Below are 20,379 nucleotides of genomic sequence, written 5' to 3'. Positions count from 1 at the left end.
TATTGCTCCAGAAAGCTGCATTTCTAGGGAGAAAATGTGCCTTGCAGCAGCTGAATCACAGAAAGGATGGTTTGACTCAAGGCTTTTAAAGAATTAACAGTTGCCACAACAGGACTCCCTCTTATGCAGCCAAGGCGGTGCAGAGAGGAGTTGGTACAGGGAGTCCTGCGTGGTTCAGGCTTTTTATAGTGACAGATTTCTTTGCATAATGTATTTTGGGTGAAGCTTCAGGTTTATTTTGTACTTATCTGATGACAGAAAAGTATATATTAAGTCTTTTAAAGAAAAAAAAAAGGAAAAGAAAGGTTTCTTAATCAGCTTATTACAGCCTTCCATGTCTAATAAAGCACTTATATGGCAGTAAACCTGGAATCCTACAGGAGTTTGCTGTAAAGTGACAGATTCAGGTCAGCACTTTTCATGAGCAGCCAGATTGATTTGTGATGCATAATGATGGGAGAAATGGCATTATTGTTTTACAGGAGAGCACAGAAAGTTAGAATATGCCAGGGCCATTAGAACAGCTGGGCACCCTGGTCTGAAATACCTTGCCTCTGGCCAGTGCCTGATATATCAAATAAATTTAAGCTATTCCACAACTGGTGAATAAAGCAGTCACACAGTAGATGTGGTTTTGGCTCCTTAGCTCCCTTCACTCTGGCAACAAGCCCTAAACGTCCCTGTTACCTCTCGCTCCTGTAGGTACAGATTTTGAAAACCACAGACATGGGATGGGTACAACCAGGGCCGTCTGCAAGAGATCAATTTTGAGATTTTCCTTCCTTTCCCTCTGTCGCTGCCTAACTCTGTGACCATGGGCAACTCTTTCAACATCTACTTCTTCCCTCTTCCTTGTTTTGAACAAATCCTTTTTAGCACATGAGTTTGTCCTGTCTGTGTCATCTGGTTGGCTTTTATGTTGTTTCTTGTTCTGAATTTGTTGGCCTTTATTTTTATTAAGTGGGTCCTGTAATAAATGTACAAGTAATGCTAACCTGGAGGAAATGCTGCTCACTCTATAAAGTTATCAGAGAGGTATAAAAACACTTTCTGAATGGAATTATACTGAAATGGTAAAAGCAATGGCTCCTGTCCAACATTTCCAGGGACAGCAAAAAACCACCCTAAAAAACAGATGAAGGACTGGTCCACCTTTATGGGACTGACCCTTGAAAACCCGCTGGGAACTTCAGATGGTGCTACATGCATCTTCCTCTTAATTAGTGCTCCTCTGAGAGACTTTGTGACACCAGATCTCCTTTTCCTTACATCTCAGTAAAATGCCAGCTCCTGTGGGGTCTTGGTGTGCAACTGAGGTCCCTCAGTGCTACATCAGATATATTAATTCTCATTAAGAAATGATGCAATCAGTGCTCATTTGGACACATGCTGTGCCCCTCACTGGCTGCTGGGTGCCCTGTGATTTTCATCTTGGGCTGAAAGGCTCTGTGCACTTTCCATCACAGCTGCCCAGGCTCACCTCACCCAACCAGCTGCTGAGATGAACAAAGTACTTCAGGCTGGCAGGTTGGGTTTTTGATCTTGGGACTCCTGGGCCTTTACAGCCCTGAGACCTGGGATTCTCCCTGCACATTACCAGTTATTGAGAACTCTGAATTCCAGCCAAAATAATTTATGGGCACTATCTTAACTCTGAGGGGTTTGAAGAATCCCTTTGACTTTCATGCATCTGCCACACACATTCAGACCCTCAGTGTTGCAACCCATTGTGCTCAGCACCCTGCAGGACTGAACCCTTCACTAATCCTCCTAAATCCAAGTCTATTGACTTTCAAAGCAACCCGCCAGGGTTTCTTATCTACATTTCCTGAACAAGCTGCTTGCTTAAGCTGAGCTTTTTTGCATTAGTCTTCAACCAGAGTTGATTTTGAGCAATGAACATGATTAGATTTTCATATCAAGAGGGAATGAAAGTCTGGAGATAGTTCACAAGTATCCTGGAGTGAGGCAGGAGTGATCTACCTTAATTGAGTAGCTTGTAAAAACACAAAAGGTCAGAATTAGTGTCTAAATCCAACTCAGGCAATATCCAGGTTTTTCTTTCTCATCCTGGAATGAATCTCAACAGAACCCTGAGTCTAAATGTCTTAGGGAAGTTTGAAAGCCAGATCTCAGCCCTTAGATGCCTGACATTCTAGAATATGATCCTGTCACCACATGGCAGAATAAGATTCAGTCCTAAACTACAGCACAGCCCCACAAAAGAGGGAGATGCTGAATGAGGTTAAGGAGCCTGCTCCAGAAAACAGGCTGAAATAAGGATTGCTTCATCTCCAGGAAATGTCCATTATGGGGGTCACTTTACCCCAAAATCAGGTGAAGACTGTTCCTTCAGGCTGGACCTGAGCATTTGGGATGACAGAAGTCTGAAACAAAACCCACATCGTGGCAGCACAGCACTGTACATCTTTCTCAAGGCCTGTGTGAGTGGGGCAGTCAGACACCAGGAACTGGCTGTGGAAATAAAGCACACCTGGAGTAGCCATTCCCACGCTGACATTCTCCTCATCTTCATACAAAGGTCAGGCTTAGGGCTGAGACTCCAGAGAGACTCTGGTACAGTTCTGTGCAGGCTTTGCCAGAGCAAGTCACTCTTTGTCCATTTTGGACTTCTTTTTCCCACCTATAAAATCAGAGTAGTCCTAAACTGACCATGTCTGTATAAGTGGCAAACTTGTATTAATTCAGTGTATGCCCAGGAATAAACACAATGAGACTTGGATTGTCACTGAGACCTCAAAAGGTAGATTAATAGATAAATTAATAGATGTCTGTTAATAAGTTAAAAGATCAATAATATACACATATCAAACTTAACAAAAACCTGCATGTAGAAACACAGAAGGTGTAATTGTGTTTCTGTCCTTCTGATGTCACATTCAGTCTCTTGGCTCCCTCGCTTCAATTCAACAGCACCATAATCCAGGTGTTCTTCCCTCTATTCCTGGCAGCAGCTTTGAGAACTCCTGACCTTCAGCTCCCCTTGGCACACCCTGTTTGAGGAGATGTGTGAGCATCTTGGAAAATCGCCCCAGCCGAACTCCTCTTTCCTATTTAGACAAATCTACGTTCTAGACAACATGACTGACAGTATTAAGACACAGGGCTAACTCAGTCTCAAAAAGTAATACCCATCTCACATTTGTCAGTCAAGAAATCTTGACTTTAAAGTATCCTTTTTTACCTAAAATTTCAGCCAAAATGGTTCAGTTGGACATTTTGTACTGGAAGCTGTTGTGTAGTTAAAAATTAAGGTATCTCACAGCGATTTATCACTGGCAAAAACATCCCTAATAAACAAAATGAGCTGGTGTGCTTTTCCCATTTCATTTTGCTTTTTTTGCTCAGCTTGATTTAGTTGACTTTTTCAGCATTAAAACATTATTTTAAGCTGTGCTTGCATGTTGTGTGTTATATATAATATCTAATGGGCTGGCTTTGTTCATCACTGAGCCAAAACTGAAACGAGGAGGTGATGAGAGACAAGATGGGCTGGGGGAGTGAAAGGAGTCCTCCCTGAGCACTGAGGTCAGTAATCCAATTTCTTTTGTGCCTGCCTGTATCTCTTCAGGGGTCACTTCACCAGATCTCGCTCCTCCACAGATTCTGCTGCCGTGGTGATTTTTTCCAGCAATACCTTTTGCAGTTCTCCTGGGGAGGAACCCATGGTCTGGTTTTTTTAGGTCTCTACACAAGGTCAAATTTCCTTCTTGGCTTAAAAGCAGGTGCTGGAGGTCAACAGGAACCACCTGGAGATTGCACTGCTCTACAGATAAATGCTCAGGATGGGTACACAAAGATGGGTAATAGTACCTGGGGCTGTTCCTGAAGATGTCTTTAATATCCAAGGAGCAGAGACTTGGATAATTTGCCTTTTTTTCTTGTTACACTGAAGGAAGGTTTGGTTGAACAATGTATTTGTACAAAGCACCCATCTTGGGCCAGTTAAAAATTCAGGAGGAAGGACTGAAGTGTCCAACAAGGCTTTTATATAGTATTTTAGTCCTCACTGGTTTCCATATTTATTTAATTCACAGATGAATAATCATTTTGGTGACATTAGGAGAAGATTTAGATGAAGGCAAAGAAATTGTGAGAGTGAGATAATTGATGTGTAGATTCTTGGACAAGAAGTCTATAATCTGACTGGCTCCAACAGGGTTAATCTATGATTTCAAATTTTTCCAAGGTAGAAAGAACGTGGAAGTGTCTCCCCTGTGACCTCCTTATGCCTTGTCTGCTGTGCCTCCCTTCAGCCTCTCCCCAACACACACACCACAGACCATCCTCCTGTGTCTCTACTCTCACACCTGCAGCACCTCCTCCTTGTGCCATTTCTTCCTTTCAATGAGGGTAAATTCCTCAAGGAGAGTGCTTTAGGAGACAGAGCACAGAGCTGGGTTTGGCACCCAGCATGTCTCCTGCAGCACTGGGACTGAGCAGCCGGGCTGGGGATCTTGCTACACCCTTGTGCAGGAGGCACCATCTGCCAAATGTCCTCCTGAGCCATGTTTTAGCAAGTGGGCTAAAGAGCTAAAAAGAACATCCCATCCATGGCAGCTGAAGTCCATCACAGCTTGCTTACAGGATTCTGGCTCTGAAGGGAGGCTGGGCAAGTAGCCAAGAAGCCTCTATTACTTGCCCATGTTTCTCTTTGGGGAAAGAGATTCCTGGTTTAGCATGGCCTGAGACAGCTTTAGGGAGCAGGATGGCTTTAAGGGAGCATTGGAGTTCCCTCATCCCAGGTGCAGCCCACCCAAGAAGATGCAAACTCCATTAATCTGATTTGCCAGGGCCTTGGGGCTGCTCTTGATTTCTTTGAAGTCACTGGCATAAGCCTTGTCATCTCAAAAAGTAGCAGATTTCTTGTGTTCTTTTATGTAAGAGCAGCCAGGCTCCCAGGGTAGGGAAAGGAAAGGAAAAGAAGGGAAGGGAAGGGAAGGGAAGGGAAGGGAAGGGAAGGGAAGGGAAGGGAAGGGAAGGGAAGGGAAGGGAAGGGAAGGGAAGGGAAGGGAAGGGAAGGGAAGGGAAGGGAAGGGAAGGGAAGGGAAGGGAAGGGAAGGGAAGGGAAGGGAAGGGAAGGGAAGGGAAGGGAAGGGAAGGGGAAAGAAAAAGGGGAGATTATCTCCATGCTTTATTTATTTCTCTGCTTTCTGCCCTTGTTGCCCCCTCCCCTTTCTTGTCCACCTACTTCTCATCCCTCCAAGAGGACATTTCTGCTCCAGAATGTGGTTGTTCCTGGAATTGTGCAGGGGGGTCACTGGGCCTGACTGGGGGGGTCTCTGGGGATGTGCCCTTTGCCCCTGAGGAGGCCAAATCTGCTGAGGTCCAGATTCTTCCTGATGATTCCATGTGATAGCTAATAATGGCCTACCCATGTTTCCGTGGCAACTCCATGCTGTGCTCTTAGCCCTGATCCAAATGGACATTCAGCACACTCCAGAAGCCATAGCATCAGCATGTTAATAAGACTTGCTGACGTCTTTTGCTTTCTGCCACACCGGCTGGTGAGTCTAAATTTGAATAATTTAAAAAGAGCAGATTTCTTGGGAAGCTCCCAATGCATTTCTGTCATGTGACTGGAGGAAAGTGGTCCCAGAAGTCTTCTGCATCTGAAGGGACGCGGGACTCTGCCCTACCTTCTGCTTTTTCCATGCTTTGGCTTTGGGACACCTGGCATTGGCTTTTCTTTTTTTCTCTGGGTTATTTTGAAGCTCCAGCTTTCATGTGGTCCCTAATCTAATGACAGCAAGGAGCAAGCTGGACAATCTGATGAATTGCTCCCTAACTCCTTCTTGTGCCAAGGAAGGAAGCTGGGTTTTGTTCTCATACAGTCAGAGAATGGCTACTCTGATTTGAGAGTATGAACATCCCTTTTGTCATTAAACTCTACAACAATACCCACTGATCATGCAGGTTAGTGGGTCAAGTTCTATGGTGAAAGTGTTCTCCTGGCCTCACCTAATTCTGCTCTGTTAATTACCCTCCATTCCAGTCATTGTCTTGTCAAACACATTTTTATGACCATCATTTCCTCAGGAGCCCATTAACCCCACTGTAGCACTGGTGTGGCCTCCTTGGGGGATCTGAACTGCTTTCTCTTCCTGAGACAGATATCAGATGCCTCCACATCTCCTATTGCCTGCAGAACAAATTCCCTAAACCAAAACTGGGGGATGTTTCTGGATCTGGCTGTCACAGACTGCCCCTTACCTGGGGAAGGGCTTTTGGGACTGAGCAGTGGAAGCAGAGCATGTCCCTGTTTAATTTATTTCCTAGCATCAAAAGCATCACCCAGGCCACACTTGATTGGCTTGTTTGGCTTTTTTGCCATTTTCTCAGTGACATAAGCTTTGAGCCCAAAATTGTGGTAGAGCTGCCAAACAGCTTCATCTTCCCTACCTTGAAGGACATGGGAGTTTATTCTTGGCATTTTTGCTGCATTCCTTCACAAAATTTCATGTAACCATGTTGGAACGTGGCTCCACTGTGTGGTGTTGATGTGCCATCATATTCAGGTGCACCATCAGGTACTCCCAAGGTGAGTTCCATATGGTGAACATGTCTATGCCAAAATTCCTTTCCTCTTCCTGCACTGTTTCCCTACACTCCAGCTTCCCCCTTCCCAGCCATGATGGGAATGTTACCTCACGTGCCTCTCTCAGCTCCACACCATCCACTTGGTTCTGGATGGGCCAGCCAGGATTTAATGTTGTGTTGGGACCCAAAACCTTGCTTAAGGTTTATGGAGTTGCCCTCGTTGCTGAAGGCAGTAAATTCTGGGGGCTGCTCATCCCAAGTCATCATTAAAGATACATGAGGGCAATTGATTTTATCCCTACCAGTTCCGAAACACCAGGCGAAATTTAGGTAATGTGCTGCTAGTAACCCATGAGATCTGAGATTTAATTGCAGCTTCTTTGTCTTCTACTCACTAGACCTGGATTCTTATCTCAAAGGAAAGGAATTTATCGAATTAATTTCACTCTGTGTTGGCACGGTCACTATTCCCAGCCATGAGCAAATCCCATCATTGCATGCAGGCTGCAGCTCAGGCTGCTCAGAAACAGCAGTCAGTATTTTTAGAGCTATAGTTCTTTCCAGTGTCAGCTCTTTGGGTCATACATGTAATTTAAACAGTACATTTCTATTCCCTGCTTAGATGGATGTAACTGTCAGGAACATTATTTCTACTGATAATTACAAATTTGACATTCATTTCCCATGAATACTCTCTACTATTTGCTTAAAACTCACCTCCACGCATACGACTGCTGCCAAATGTTCTCTTATCAGAAAGCTGAGGCAGAAATGTCACATCTATAAAGAACACTCTTGGAATGGTGGGGTCTAATATGATTTTCTGCTACACAAAGCAAAGACCAGGCAAATGAAAAACAAACACTGGGAAAAATGGGCAACCTGAGGCCTCTTGTGTGGGCTGCCCAGGGGAGAGAGAGATCTTGATACAAGGTAGAGAAAAAAAGCTACTACTAAAGGAAATGTCCCTATAAACATCTTTGCTGTTTAATTCACCCAGCTCTTCTTCTGATACCCATTCTTCAATAGACAGACTTTTCTGACTAATCCCCCTTTTTGGAGTTTTACTGATTGCCCAAATTGCTTCTCTTATGCCCTCAATTGGTAGCTCAGGAGGAGAGTTCAGTGAATGTATATTTTCCTTAAGGCATCCAGGTCCTTCTGAGGGAATTTGGATGAGATCAACCTAAGTCATACGAATTCAACCTGAAGCCAGCCTTAATTGCCCAAGTCCCTGGTGACACATGACAAACACCACAATGCATTCAGGACTTCCCAGAACTGATGTTAGTCTTAGAATCTCGGCCGAAGTTTTCAAATAAAGTCAAAATTCCTCAAGACTATTTGGAGGTCAGTTGAATCAACATGTTAAATCTTGAGCCAAACCTGAATCTTGGTCTTTGGATCAGGGCTGTGCCCCTTGCTCAGACCTGTTTTCCCCAGGATGCTCCTCCAGCTCTGGAAGCCATCAGGATCAGAGATTTATTTCTCCCTTTCTGGAGGGCAGGAATTCCAATCTCTCACTAGCACTTCTCAATCAACTTTAACTAAAAAAAACCAGTGAAATTAAGAGAAACACCTCACTACTCACCTCCCACAGTGCTCAGGCTTCATCACCCAGCTCAGCTGATCCTACATTCACACACTCCATTCAACATCCTATTTTTTGTTTAAATCCAAACACATGTCCACACACATTCCAAAAAAATTTACCCACCTTTTGGTTATTTTAGTATTTTTTTTGATAACTCAATTCTTTTTAATTTGGCTTTATCCTTGCAAACTCAGGGTAGGTTTGGTTGTTGTGCTCTTCCCTCCCACCCCTCCGTTTTACTAATTTTGCATATATTTTCATAAAATGTTCTCATATATTTGCTGTAATTTTTTTTTTTTTTTTTTTGTGGACAAAGTGTAAGTGAGACAAGGATATTATTCACAGCCACAGAAACATAAGAAAGTAAAAAGGACTTTTTCCTTTCCCAATGAACAAAAATGACCTATGTACCCTTCAGTGTCTCCAGGTTTCCTTGGAAATGTATTCCCTTGCATTGTGCTTTAGTTTTTGTGGTGATGAGGGTTACCCAGTGCTACTGAAAAACCCAGCACCTGAGGCAGAAAGACAAACTCAGCTTTGCCTTTATGATTTTGGCTTTCTCTGCTTTAGGGACTATGTAGAAAGGCCTTAAAGATGAGTGAGTGAAGATTTACAGGTGCTGCTCCTCCTCTGGCACCACAGAAGGCAACATCAGCCCGATGCAGGGCACAAACTGCAGGTCAGTTAAACAACCCCACACATCCCATTTTCCAGCATCTGCTGAGCCTCTACCTCTGGTGAAACATCTTCCAAGATGGAAATCCCAAAGCGAGGACACCTGAGCCCTTCACCCACCCTCCACCTCTTCTGTGTGGTCCCACCAAGGAGGCATCAGTTTTACTCCCCAAGGGCTGCCATCCCCTCCTGTCCTCCAGCAAAGCTCAGCACAGGCTGTGGGAATAACTCAATATAAAGCTGGCATAAATCTCAACAGAAGAAATATCTTTTATCTTTAACCATTTACTCCCACTATAGGAATAATGGTAGCTCTTTTACATTTACATATAACTCTTGTTTGTTTGCTTTGATTTTTTTTTTTTTTATGTCTCTTTGTCTTGGCACCTGCATAGCAGAAAACTTGACAGTTCAGTACAGAAGTTTGCCTCTCTCTCTGCTTCTCCCTTTATTTCCTCTTCTGCCCCTGAGGACTCGCAAGCAACACCCCCAAGGTCAAGAGAGAGTACGGTGTTACCCTTTTATGACGGATATAGAAATAACAAACATGCCTGACAGTTTTATACAGCTGCTAGAACGGGTTTAGTTTTCAACAAATGAAGAATTTCCTCTTTTTTTTTTTTCTCTTTTGTATATTAATTACATTTTACAAATCTTATTTTTCCCCTTTTCTTTTCTTTCCTTTCCCCCCACTTTTCCTTCTTCCTTTTTACTTTTTTCCTCTTTTTTTGTTTTGTTTTTTTTTTTTTTTTTGGTTTTTTTTGGTTTTTTTGTTTGTTTTGTTTTGTTTTATTTTTTTTTTTTTTTATACAGCAAAAAGATCAGTCACCAAGGTGTCCATTGCTAAGTCCGGGGTTAGCAGAGTTTGGCTGTCATCTGGTCAGACTGTTTGAGGATCTCGGTGTTGTACAGGTCTAGTGCATGGTTCACTCGGATGATCTCGCTGTTGGTGAGCTTCAGGCGGTGCTTGAGCATACAAGAGAACAGATCCAGCTGGGGCTTCCCCGGGGCCACTGGAGGCGCCAGGCGGTTGATTCGGTCCCGAATATCCAGCAGCAAGAGCATGACGGAGGAGGAGGAGTAGAACTGCCCGCCCTGCGTGTAGGACTGGTTGACCTGCTGCACTGCGCTGCGCAGGAGGTCGGCGTTGAAGCGCAGGCTGTAGCCATAGACCTGCACATCGGAGATCTTGATATAGAACTGGCGCTTGGTGGGGTCAGAAAGGTCCACGGGCCCTTGGCCGGTCTCATTGCGCAGGAGGGAGGGCAGCCGAGTCCGGCTGCGTAGGTAGATGTGGACAGTCTCAAAAAAGGTTTTCCACCGGTTGCCCAGCAGCAGGGTCCAGTTGTAGCACTGGCTGTTTTGGAGGCGGATTTTCTCCCAGCGCGGGTAGCCATACTCCCCGAAAGGCATATTCCAGCCCTCTGAGTGGCTCCCACTGAACGGGTTGACGTAGACAAAGAACATGGGGTCTAGGCTGCTGTTGCGCATCTGGCAGATGCGCATGGAGATCCCGATCACCATGTGGATGAAGTCCATCCGGTTCTTGTTGCTCTTCAAGGTGAGGGACATGCGTTTGCGCCACCGCGGGTCGAAGAAGGTGTCCAGGCGGATCTCGTTGCTGATGAAAGTGGTGTGCACATACAGACGAGAGTCCATCTTCTGCAGCAGGTACTTCAGCTCCAGGTCCTGGAAGTCCAAGTCCGTCTCAAAGCTGATGAACTGCTCGCTCCGCTCGGAGTCCACGTTCTGGGGCTCACAGCGGCCTCGGTAAAGCTTATAGCCCTTGTTGCACGAGCCGCAGAGGGAGATGTTGGCAAGGCTGCACATGGCACAGCTGTTGTTGCCCCCGATGATGCAGGGGATGGGGCGCTGGCACAGACTGGTGCCACCATGGCAAACGCAGCTCCGCTGGCTTTCCAGAAAGGTCCCCCAGAACCCGTTCTCGTTGCAGTAGAGCAGGGACTGGACTCGGGTAAGCCATTCCTGTATCGTCCTGCAGGTGGGGAGAAGGAAGAATTAGCCTAGTAAGGCCTCACAGGGACTTGGCGTTGGCATCTTGCTGGAGCTACAGTGTTTTCAGGGATATATCTGAGGCAGAGCTCTCGGAACATCGATACCCTGCTGAGGCATCTGGGAGCTATTCCAGTCTATTTCTAGACTGAATCTTTCATCTGCTGTTTACTCCTTTGGTGACGAGCAAAAGCCTTCTAAGAAATAGCTACCAGTTAGAAATGCTCATCTGATCTCTCTTCACTCTGCTCTAGGAGCTGATACAGGCACGGTGCTCTGCCAAGGATCCCAGCAGTGCTACAGTGACACGGGAATGGAGCTGATAAAGCCATGCCAGAGGCTGTGGGGCCATCAGACATCACAAGGGCAACAGAACTCCCAGGCTAGCAGGAGAAAACTGCTCTTCAGGTCACTGGCAGTTGGCCCCACCCTCTAAAAAACAGACCCGTAACAGGATAAGGCAAAGCAAGCTGCAAATTCTGCTTGTGGTGCAGAGCTCAGAACAGCAGAAAAGAGGGTGGAAGCCAGGATGCACAGAGACAAAGCTGCTAAAACTATTCCTCCTTAAACAAACCCAAAAGATTGCTGCTAATTAACCACCTCTTGCAGTCTCTCCCTTAAAATCAGCCCCACTCACCCACCCCTGAGCCCCACCACTCCCACAGCTGCTGTATCAGCACCTTCAACTCCACATCCTGCAGCCCTGGAACAACTCCTAGAAAATGACACTGCAACCCACATTCACTTTTTGCACAACCCACTTGCCATGTTGCCTTGTTTCCCCCTTTTCCCCCTTCCCACTGCCCCAGGAAAGCTGGGCACAGCGACTCCTTTCTCAACAGTCCTCAGCAGAACTCTCTGTGCAGCCGCTGCTCCCTCCCCTCCATCTTCCCCCTGGCTAATGAATACTTCATTGTCTCCTCTGGGCAAAAAGTTCTTGGTAGTGCTGCAGTGAGAGGACTGGCTAATGACAAATTAGGATTCAGCCCCTGTAGAATGGGAGGAGTGATTATGGACAGAGGCTCTCAGAGCTGGATTAGTGAAATTCATGGCACCTGCATCGCCTGACCTCCGAATAATCATTAAGCTGTAGGCTGTATCAAAGAAGGCATTAAATGATACAGCAGCAAAGAACAGCAAGATGATTCGGGGGAGGGAGAGAGTGGAGGGATGAGAGTGTAAAACAGAGGAAAGTGCTGGAAGGAAAGAAATAATCAAGGAGCAGAAGCAGAAAAGTTGGGAAATAAAGAGAGGAAAATGTGCAGGTAAAAGGAAAAATGAGAGAGAAACGCAGTGGGCAGGAGTAACAGGGGTGAAGAAAGGGAAAAACAGTAACACCAACAACTGAAAGAGAAGAGGCAGGAATGAAAAGCAGGAGGAAAAGGAGTGAAAAGAAAGGGGAAAAAAAGACAGGGTGAGGAGAAAAGGAAGGGCATTAGATGAAAAATTCGGAAGTGTTGGATGTGGGAACAGACAATTTTCCCATTCTTCCTGTGGTACAGGGCTGCCAGGGTCTCTTTCCCCTGTTCCCAGCCAAGAGGAGCTCTTCTGCTGGTGGAAAGGACAAGGTTGGCTGGGGAGCTTGGGAGCAAGGCAGGGACCTCCATAAATATCTGCTATAGAGGCAGACAGTGACAGCCCAGGTCCCTCGAAAAAGTGCACAGGGCTCCTCCTGATTCCTGGGACAGCTCTGCCTTGGAGAGGAGGGGACAGCACAGCACAAAGTGGCTGCAAAACACAGCCACAAGCTGACAGCAACAAGAATTTTCAAACCATCCCAGGGGGTTGAGGCTGCCTTCTGCTCACAGGTGAATTTTTGCTCACTTTTCAGCAATACAAATATGGTTTCACCCATCTGAAGCCTTGTGCAGTGCTGGATTGATGCTTTGCACAGGTTTTAGGGGTTGATAATGCCCCTGAGTTCCTGGGCCAAGGACTGCTAGACCAAAGCAGGGGACACAGTATAAATTAGAGTCAGGTGACCACATTCTGTCCATTTTGGGTGTGTTCTGTCTTAGAAAAAAAATCACTGGATCATTCTGTCCTTCTTTATACTAACAACCAGCAGAATAAAATGGGAAAGAAACCTCAGCTGATATCTTGCAATGGACACCAGTAAAATTCCTGTTCCCCAGATGAGCTTTGTGGAGGAAGGATGAGAGGTTGTTTTTTGTTGTGTGCATGTGTATGTCTCAGCTTTCAGCAAAGACACAAGTAGGACTAAAAAAAACAAGAAGAAAATGAAACAGAAGACTACCTACCATCTGCTGATGGCAGCAATAAAGGATGTAATTAAATGAAAATACAGAATCCAGGGCAGAGCTGGGCATCGACTACAAACTCTACAGTGTGAAGTGTGAGAGAGTGAGAGAGAAGAAAAGTGGTATAAATTACCCCATTTTTTCTTGCAATTGGGGCAGGTTAAGAATATACACAGGACCAGCCAAAGCCTTCAGCTGACAGAAGGTAACTCACAGCACTGTACCTAAGACGTGTCAGAGAAGGAGGATGCTGGAAAGAGCCAGTTTAACAGCTAAAATCCAGTACCAGAGTAGCCACTGATTTTCATTTAGAACTTTCCCAGGGAGGTGGTGGAGTCCCCACCCCTGGAGGTGTCCAAGGAACGCCTGGATGTGGCACTCACTGCTCCGGTCTGGGTGACAAGATGGGGATCGAGCACAAGTTGGACTCACTGATCTTGGAGGTCATTTCCAACCTCAATGATTCCATGATTCTAAAGTGAAAATAAATATGACATGCAGGCCAAGCTCTGAGTGAGAATTACTTTGCAGTGTTTTCTGACTGTTGCTCACTGGACACGTGGTTCCCTGGCAATGCTGGAAACAGGGAGCCAGACAGATTTTTCTTTTTATTTGCAAGGAAAAAAGGCAGGGACTTGAAAAGTTTGCCTTTGTAAACTCACCTTTCACTTTCCAACCAGTGCTGGCTGCTCTGGGGGTACTTTTGGATTTTCTGTACAGAATAGTGAAGTAAAAAATGCTATTTTTATTCTCAGCAGCTGTGAGATATATTCTGGCTGGAGGCCAGAACATGTATAATCACTCTCTCCATTGGATGTTATTTCTATTTTACATCCGGTATTTTAAAATAAAACTACAGGTGATCATTCAACATCAAAGCTTTATTAACTGAGGAGTGGTCTCCTTTTTAAACCAACAGATTTGCCTCTGTTTTAAACCTGTAAACTTTCCTGGGTTTTTACAAAAGAAGTCCAGACTGAATATACCTCTGTCTGTCTGTCTGTCTGTCTATATCTTTATCTATATTTTTATATATCTCTGTCTCCTTAGCTGTTGCAAAGGGTCATGGAGAATCAGCCTAATTGCCAGAAGGCCTACTCTTCCTTCCTTATCTTCCTTTTGGAAACACCACCTCTTCCTTTCCCTGAGGACAATCAACAGCAATCTCATTTCTGTTTTTTTACATTGCCTTTGAATGTATAATGCAGGCTTACAATTATGTGTATTAAAGAGAGAGAGGCTTGCTCTTAATAGAACCTTGCCATCCTTTCAAAGCCACTGGTATTCTTGATAAGCTTCTGTCACTCTGTACCGCAACAATTAGAAAATTAGAGTATTTCCCAGCTCTGTGAGGAAAAAGATGGGTTGCACCTCTTCCACTACAGAGCTCCTACCACACTGCCCCCCTGCCTCGCTGCAGATGCAGAATGACAAACAAGAAAAGAAATGATAATACGCCTGCTGATGTTGACTTAAACAAATCAAGCACATCAGTCACTTAAAAACCCAGCTGCCATCATCCATTCCATCCTCCTTCCCCCAGATTTCATTGTAGTAGTTGGAGGCTCCCTTTCTGCTTGGCTGGGTTTTTAAAATAGATGAGAAATGCTGGAGACATGTTTGTCTAAATGTTTTGGAGCAACGTGGTTGGATGGAGATTTCCTTGCTGCTGTTTCACTTTATTGTCATTGTTGTTGTGGCACAACTATAAAATCCACATTGGACATGCCTGTGGCTCCTCCAGCATCAGCCTGGTCAGAACAGCTCAGCCAGTTGGCAGAGATGGGCCAGGTTTAGGAAGCTCTCCAAAGACTTTATTTCATAATCTCTTACATTTAATAGATATTTCTCCTCATCCCTAGTAAGTCCATCAAATCTTTGTCCTGAAACATGAGATTTCTTGGTAATTAAAGAGGTGTTAAGCCCTGGAAGAGTTTCCTGAGCTGCACCAGCATGAAATGAAAAGTCAGCGTGTTCAGCAGCCAGGGAGCTGGATGAGAGCAGTAGACAGCAGTCTATCTGTCAATTTTTCTCTTGAAACTGAGTATTTAGCTAACGAAGGAAGTGGACAAACAGTTTCTCTTCAAATATTAACTTGGCCTGACCCTTCCAAGAGAAGCTTGGAAGAAAAGGTACTCAGACTCATTTTTTTCCATAAGATTTTCAGTATTGCTTCATTCCAGACAATGTAGAAAGACACAGCAAGAGATGTTTATTAAAATCCAGAAAAGCAGGTCTCCAAACAGGACTTGAAGCAAACTCGGCTACAGGTTAAAGCTGAAAGGAGCCAGCAGGAGAGGATTATTAGATATCAATAGTTGCTGTAGCAGTAATGGAAAATCTGCTCTCTCCACCTGTAATAACCCTGCAAGGCTTCTGCTCAGTGAGGTTTTACAGGTCCACTCTGCCTCTCACAGCAGCAATGTGATGTATTCCAAGTGAAACTAAAGCTTCTCTTTCACTCTGGAGATACTGAGGAGCACAATTCAAGAATGGGCTGAAGCACCTTGTGCTCCACGTCCCTTTTAACAGCAAGTGGAGGCTGAAAGTTTGGCTGTGGATTTTGAGGGAAAACCACAAAAAAGCAGCTTAGTCTGCAGAACAGACTAAACATATTCTTGCAGAACTTAAAGAATAAGTGATGCCCTTCCCCTGGGTAGGTAAAACCACACTGAAGGGATGTGAGTGTAATCAGGAATGTGACAAAAGTTACCTACACCTCCAGGAATTTCAACCCACTCCCAGATTTTACCGTTTCCCCCAAACATCCATGCCAACACAACCCACATCCAACACAGCCTGCTAGGATTAGGTCCAAGCCCGAGCTCAGCTCCACCAGCCCCCAAGCCCAGCCCCCCTGTGCCCGAGGAAGGATGCAGGTACCTTTCCCTAGGCAGCTGGTGGTTAGGATTGTGCCGACACCGGACACTGAGGCCAAAGAGTTTGCGGGCAGTGCGCTGGATCTTCTGGCGCTGGGCTTCCAGCGAGCTCTGCAGCAGCTTGTAGCGGTTCTGCAGGTCCCAGTCATTCCCCCAGTGCTGGTGGATGCTCCCAATGGTCAGGAAGTGGTTGCTAGGTAGCCTTTTCATGAAGGATTTAAACTCATCTGGAACACACACAAGAAATGGGGAGAAATATGGAGGTTTTGGAGCTGTAACAAAGTTACAAAGCTTTTCATTAGCTGAGGGAGAAAGAGCAGTGATGGACGAGGCCATCAGCGCTGCCAGAGGAAGGTGATGTCCATTAACTCACTGTTCTGTCACTCTGCCCCAGGAAGCCACTAATTCCATGGCTGTTGCTGCTCCCATATAGGAAAAAAAAACCCTATAGTGAATATCAAGGTGAAACAACACAGTTAAAGTGTACAGGGTGGAGGAAAAAAAAAGAGAGAAATTCCCTGGAGCATGAGGTTATAGTCTAAGGGTTATAAACAAAAAGCTGGGAGTTGTAATCATTGTCAGTTAAAGAGTTCCCATTTATATTGTTTTTTAGCTGCTCCTGAAATGCTGTTTGTTGTTGAAGGCAAAGCATTTGGCTGTGTCATTAAAAAAAAGGGGAAAAAAACAAAGCTGTAAAAATTCCCCAGAGGAAAGGTTTGGATGCTGTTAAAATGTCCTGCTTTCGCATTTTTTAAAAAGAGCATTCTGATTCTTTCCTCTCATTTAACTCCATTTGAAGTTAAATGAGTTGCATTTTGTAATGAGGAAAATAAAATAAAATAGTTTGCAGAGCTCAGGTGAGAACAAAAGGTGTCAATTTTAGCTAAAGGGAACAAATCCAATTGATCGAAAAATATATTGTTCAATGTTGCTGTTTGTTGTGTTTGTTGTATTTTGATCACTTTATTTCCATATTATTTTGTTTGATAATGAAAAAACCCACCATTATGCAGGTTTGTTGGAGGGGTTTTTTTCATCACAATCAGAAATTCTGATACTGTTTCTGTTTATGATCACCCCTTCCTTCCTCCCTGAGAAGGGTGGTTTGCTCAGACTCTGATTACCAGGCTGGGACATCCTCAGATGGGAAAAAACCAGATGGTTTCAACTTTCTCAGGGAAAAATAACTCAATTTTTGATGGCAGAAAACCATATTTGACAGAGTGAGACCTTGAGAAATGCAATGAGTGGGACAATAAGAACTCCATAAAATGCAATAACAACAAGAGCAACGTTTTGTACCAGGAGAGAAAAACCCCATGTGGCAGCACAGGCTTGGGCACAACCAGCTGAGGAAGGTCCTGGGGACTGAGGTGGGTTAACAGTCTGTTCCACTGGAAAAAAATGTCATACTGGGCTGAATCCAGCTGGTTGGGGAAGTTGATATTCACCTTTTCTTGGCACTCCTGAGGCTACACCTGGGGCACCCACCTAAAAGGGATGAACAGAGGGAGGGCAGAGCTGAGGGACACCAAGATGCTCCAGGGCCTGAGCACAAGTTCTGCAAAGTCAGGTGTGGGGAGCTGCACTGGTTTCATTTGGTAAAGAGGAGGCCAAGGGATAAATAATTACTGCAGCAACTGCTCAGAAGGTACTCACATTTATGAACAAAACTCCTCTTTTTAGAGACAGTTGCTATAACAAGGAGCAATACACAGTTTGCAGCTTGAGAAATTAAAATGATTTACTAAAAAATTTTCTTCACTTGGAGTTAACGCAGCGCTGGAACATGATCAGAGATGTATAAAAATCTCTCATTTTAGACTCTGCTCGACAAACCATGGCTGACCTGACCTACTGCTGGCTATGGTCCTGCTTCTAGAGGGAGGCTGGACTAGACCCCTGCCATAAACTTCTCAAATAAGACAACAAGAAGTACAGCCATCTTTGCTGTACATTATCTACATTATTTCTGATCCTTTCCCAATCCTTTTTTTTTTTTTTTTAATTCCTTCATCCTCTTTTCAGAAGGAAAAGAGGACAAAAGCAAAGGAAAAAAGTCAGAAAAGGAGAGCTTATAAAGGCTGACATCTTTTCAAATAAAAAGAAATAATCCACAGAATTAGTGGAGAGAAAATCAGACCAGATAATTTACATCCTATAGTACAAAGTTAAAGATATTTGCATAACAGATTTCCTATTATTCATCAACTTGCAGTTCATGCTTAACTGCCTAACAAAGGCTATCTGTACATTAGTCAGTCCCATCCTGACATGGATGGTAAATGGATGTTCACATTCTACTCATCACATGGTGTAACTGAGCTCCTCATAAAAATCATCATCATCACTGCACTACCAGCATCCCTGGGACATCTGCTTATCTCCTTTCTCCCCCAAAGATAACTAAGAGATTCCTTTTTTTAAGTCATCTCTCAGGTTTTCATTCTGGTTTTAATGCTGCTTCCAGTGCCCTTCTCCTCCCCAAACCTGACTCTGTGCTTTTCCGCGGGTCTCTGAAAGTACCATCATGTATAATTGCTTCTGTTGACCATGCTGATTACTCCAGGTACCTTTCAGCAGTAAAAGCCTTGCATTTGCTTCCCGCCCCTTATAAATCAATTTCCTCAAAAGCCTGTTTGTGCAGGAGCCCAGGCTCTTTTCCCTCTGATGATGAATGTGCTACATTTTTCATCGAGACGGGCAAGGCAGGAGTTTCAGTGCAGTGTGTACGTTTTGCTACCGCAGTGCAACGTTGGGGGAAAAACAAATGAGCAGCAAATCTGGCAAAATAAAAGCTGGATGGGGTTGTTTAAAATTAGGGTGATGAAGGAAAAAAAGTACTTTAAAACCAACATCGTTTCTTCATTATTTATATTTATTTATAACTCTGCCTGGAAACCAACAGTATGGATGGGGATATTCATTATTTCTGGGAAGAGTTCATTTTTAACCCTAAGAATTTCCAATTAATTAAAAGTCTGTTTGCCTTTATTGTTATTTTATTCCTCTGCACAGAAAACCTTGCTGATGGCTGGGACTATACCTCCCGTGATGCAGCTTGGCCCCTCTTTCTGCCAAGTCACCCCATCCCTAAGGCAGTCCCATGGCAATGACTCAGCATCACAAGTGCCACCGCAGGGAATTGACAGATCAGACATCTCTTTCACAGATTAAGTTTTCCTTTTGCCAGAGTTAAAAAGAAAAAAAAAAAAATCCCATTTACATCAGAAGGCAATAGTCTTGAAAAAAACAAACAAATTAACAAATAAAACTCCACTTAATGACTTAATGACTTAATTAAAAGTTGGGGTTTTTTTAATCCACAGTCACAGAATTTTTTTGACCAGCCATTCTAAAATGCCAAGAATAAAGCAGTGTTATTTTTCTCAATTTACACACAAGCAGTGAAGCACAGGGCTAAAAAAACTCCTGAGCTGATTCAAAGCAGCTCCAGTTCACTGCATCCTCCTTGACTTTGAAGATACTATTCCAAATTACACCAACTCCTGATTCACCCTGCATGATTTTTTCAGATTAACAGAGGATCCAACACAGACCAGAAGCAGAATACAAATGTTTTAGGCTCTCAGTAGCTTCCTGTGCAAAATGGTATTTGCTTTCAGAGCACTCCTGTGACTTTCAGTCCACTTTATTGGAAAAGCCTTCAGATGTCATCAGAGATTTCTCCTCTGCTGTTCATAATGAAGAAAATCCCCTAGTTATTGGGAATATTTATTAAAACAAAGAAGCAAAACACTAATACTGCAGTCTTTTCTGATAGCAACTTCCATCTCAAAGGATAAGTTCACGCATGATGCATCAAAGTGATGAATCAGATGCAGCATCTTTAGACATAAAGATAATCACTCCATCTAGCCCTGAAAAGCCTCCAGCCCTGGGTGGAATATGGCAGAAATTGCACTGCAATATGTCACTTTAACATGGCAAATGAAAAACACCTTCCCCAGTTCAAATCTCAAGGGGAGGGAGCCTGAATATAATTATCTACCCTGGCCTGTGCTTGGATCGAGTGCAGCAAGGACAGAATGTGACAGGGACAGAGACTGTGGGACTGGAACTCCCCTCTCCACAGGGCTCCCACCTTCTCAGTGCCTGGGTTAGATCCCCTGGGAAGAGAAGGGCTTTAATGACACCAACTTGTGACTCTTGAGCACCTTATGTGAAGATCCTGTGCCAGAACTAACAACTGGTAACACATAACCAGTGGCAGAGCTGTGCTGGCCGGCACTGCCAGCAATCCTTGTAAACTTGTGTAGTACTGAGCTGGCAAAAGCTCCTGAAATCCACATTTCTGGTTTACCCTGGTGTTACCCACCCCATCCATGAACCCATAGAAACTCACAGAAAACATCTGACCTCGTTAGCTGGTGAC

General features: G+C 44.4%; 1 protein-coding gene across 1 annotated transcript in view; it reads right to left on the bottom strand.

Moving 5' to 3' along the window:
- Positions 1-9,685: 9,685 nt before the first annotated feature.
- The window catches only part of BRINP1 (BMP/retinoic acid inducible neural specific 1), a gene marked incomplete at both ends in the record, with an annotated part of 58,464 nt that continues 47,770 nt past the window's right edge, over positions 9,686-20,379 (bottom strand). The window contains 2 exons of the mRNA XM_082295018.1: positions 9,686-10,826; positions 15,988-16,210. Coding sequence (XP_082151144.1) covers positions 9,686-10,826; positions 15,988-16,210 — 1,364 coding nt within the window. The remainder of the gene's footprint in view (positions 10,827-15,987; positions 16,211-20,379) is intronic.

The sequence above is a fragment of the Coloeus monedula genome (assembly GCF_965178545.1).
Source record: "Coloeus monedula genome assembly, chromosome: 21".
Lineage (NCBI taxonomy): Eukaryota > Metazoa > Chordata > Aves > Passeriformes > Corvidae > Coloeus > Coloeus monedula.
This window is presented reverse-complemented; position numbering and strand designations above follow the sequence as displayed.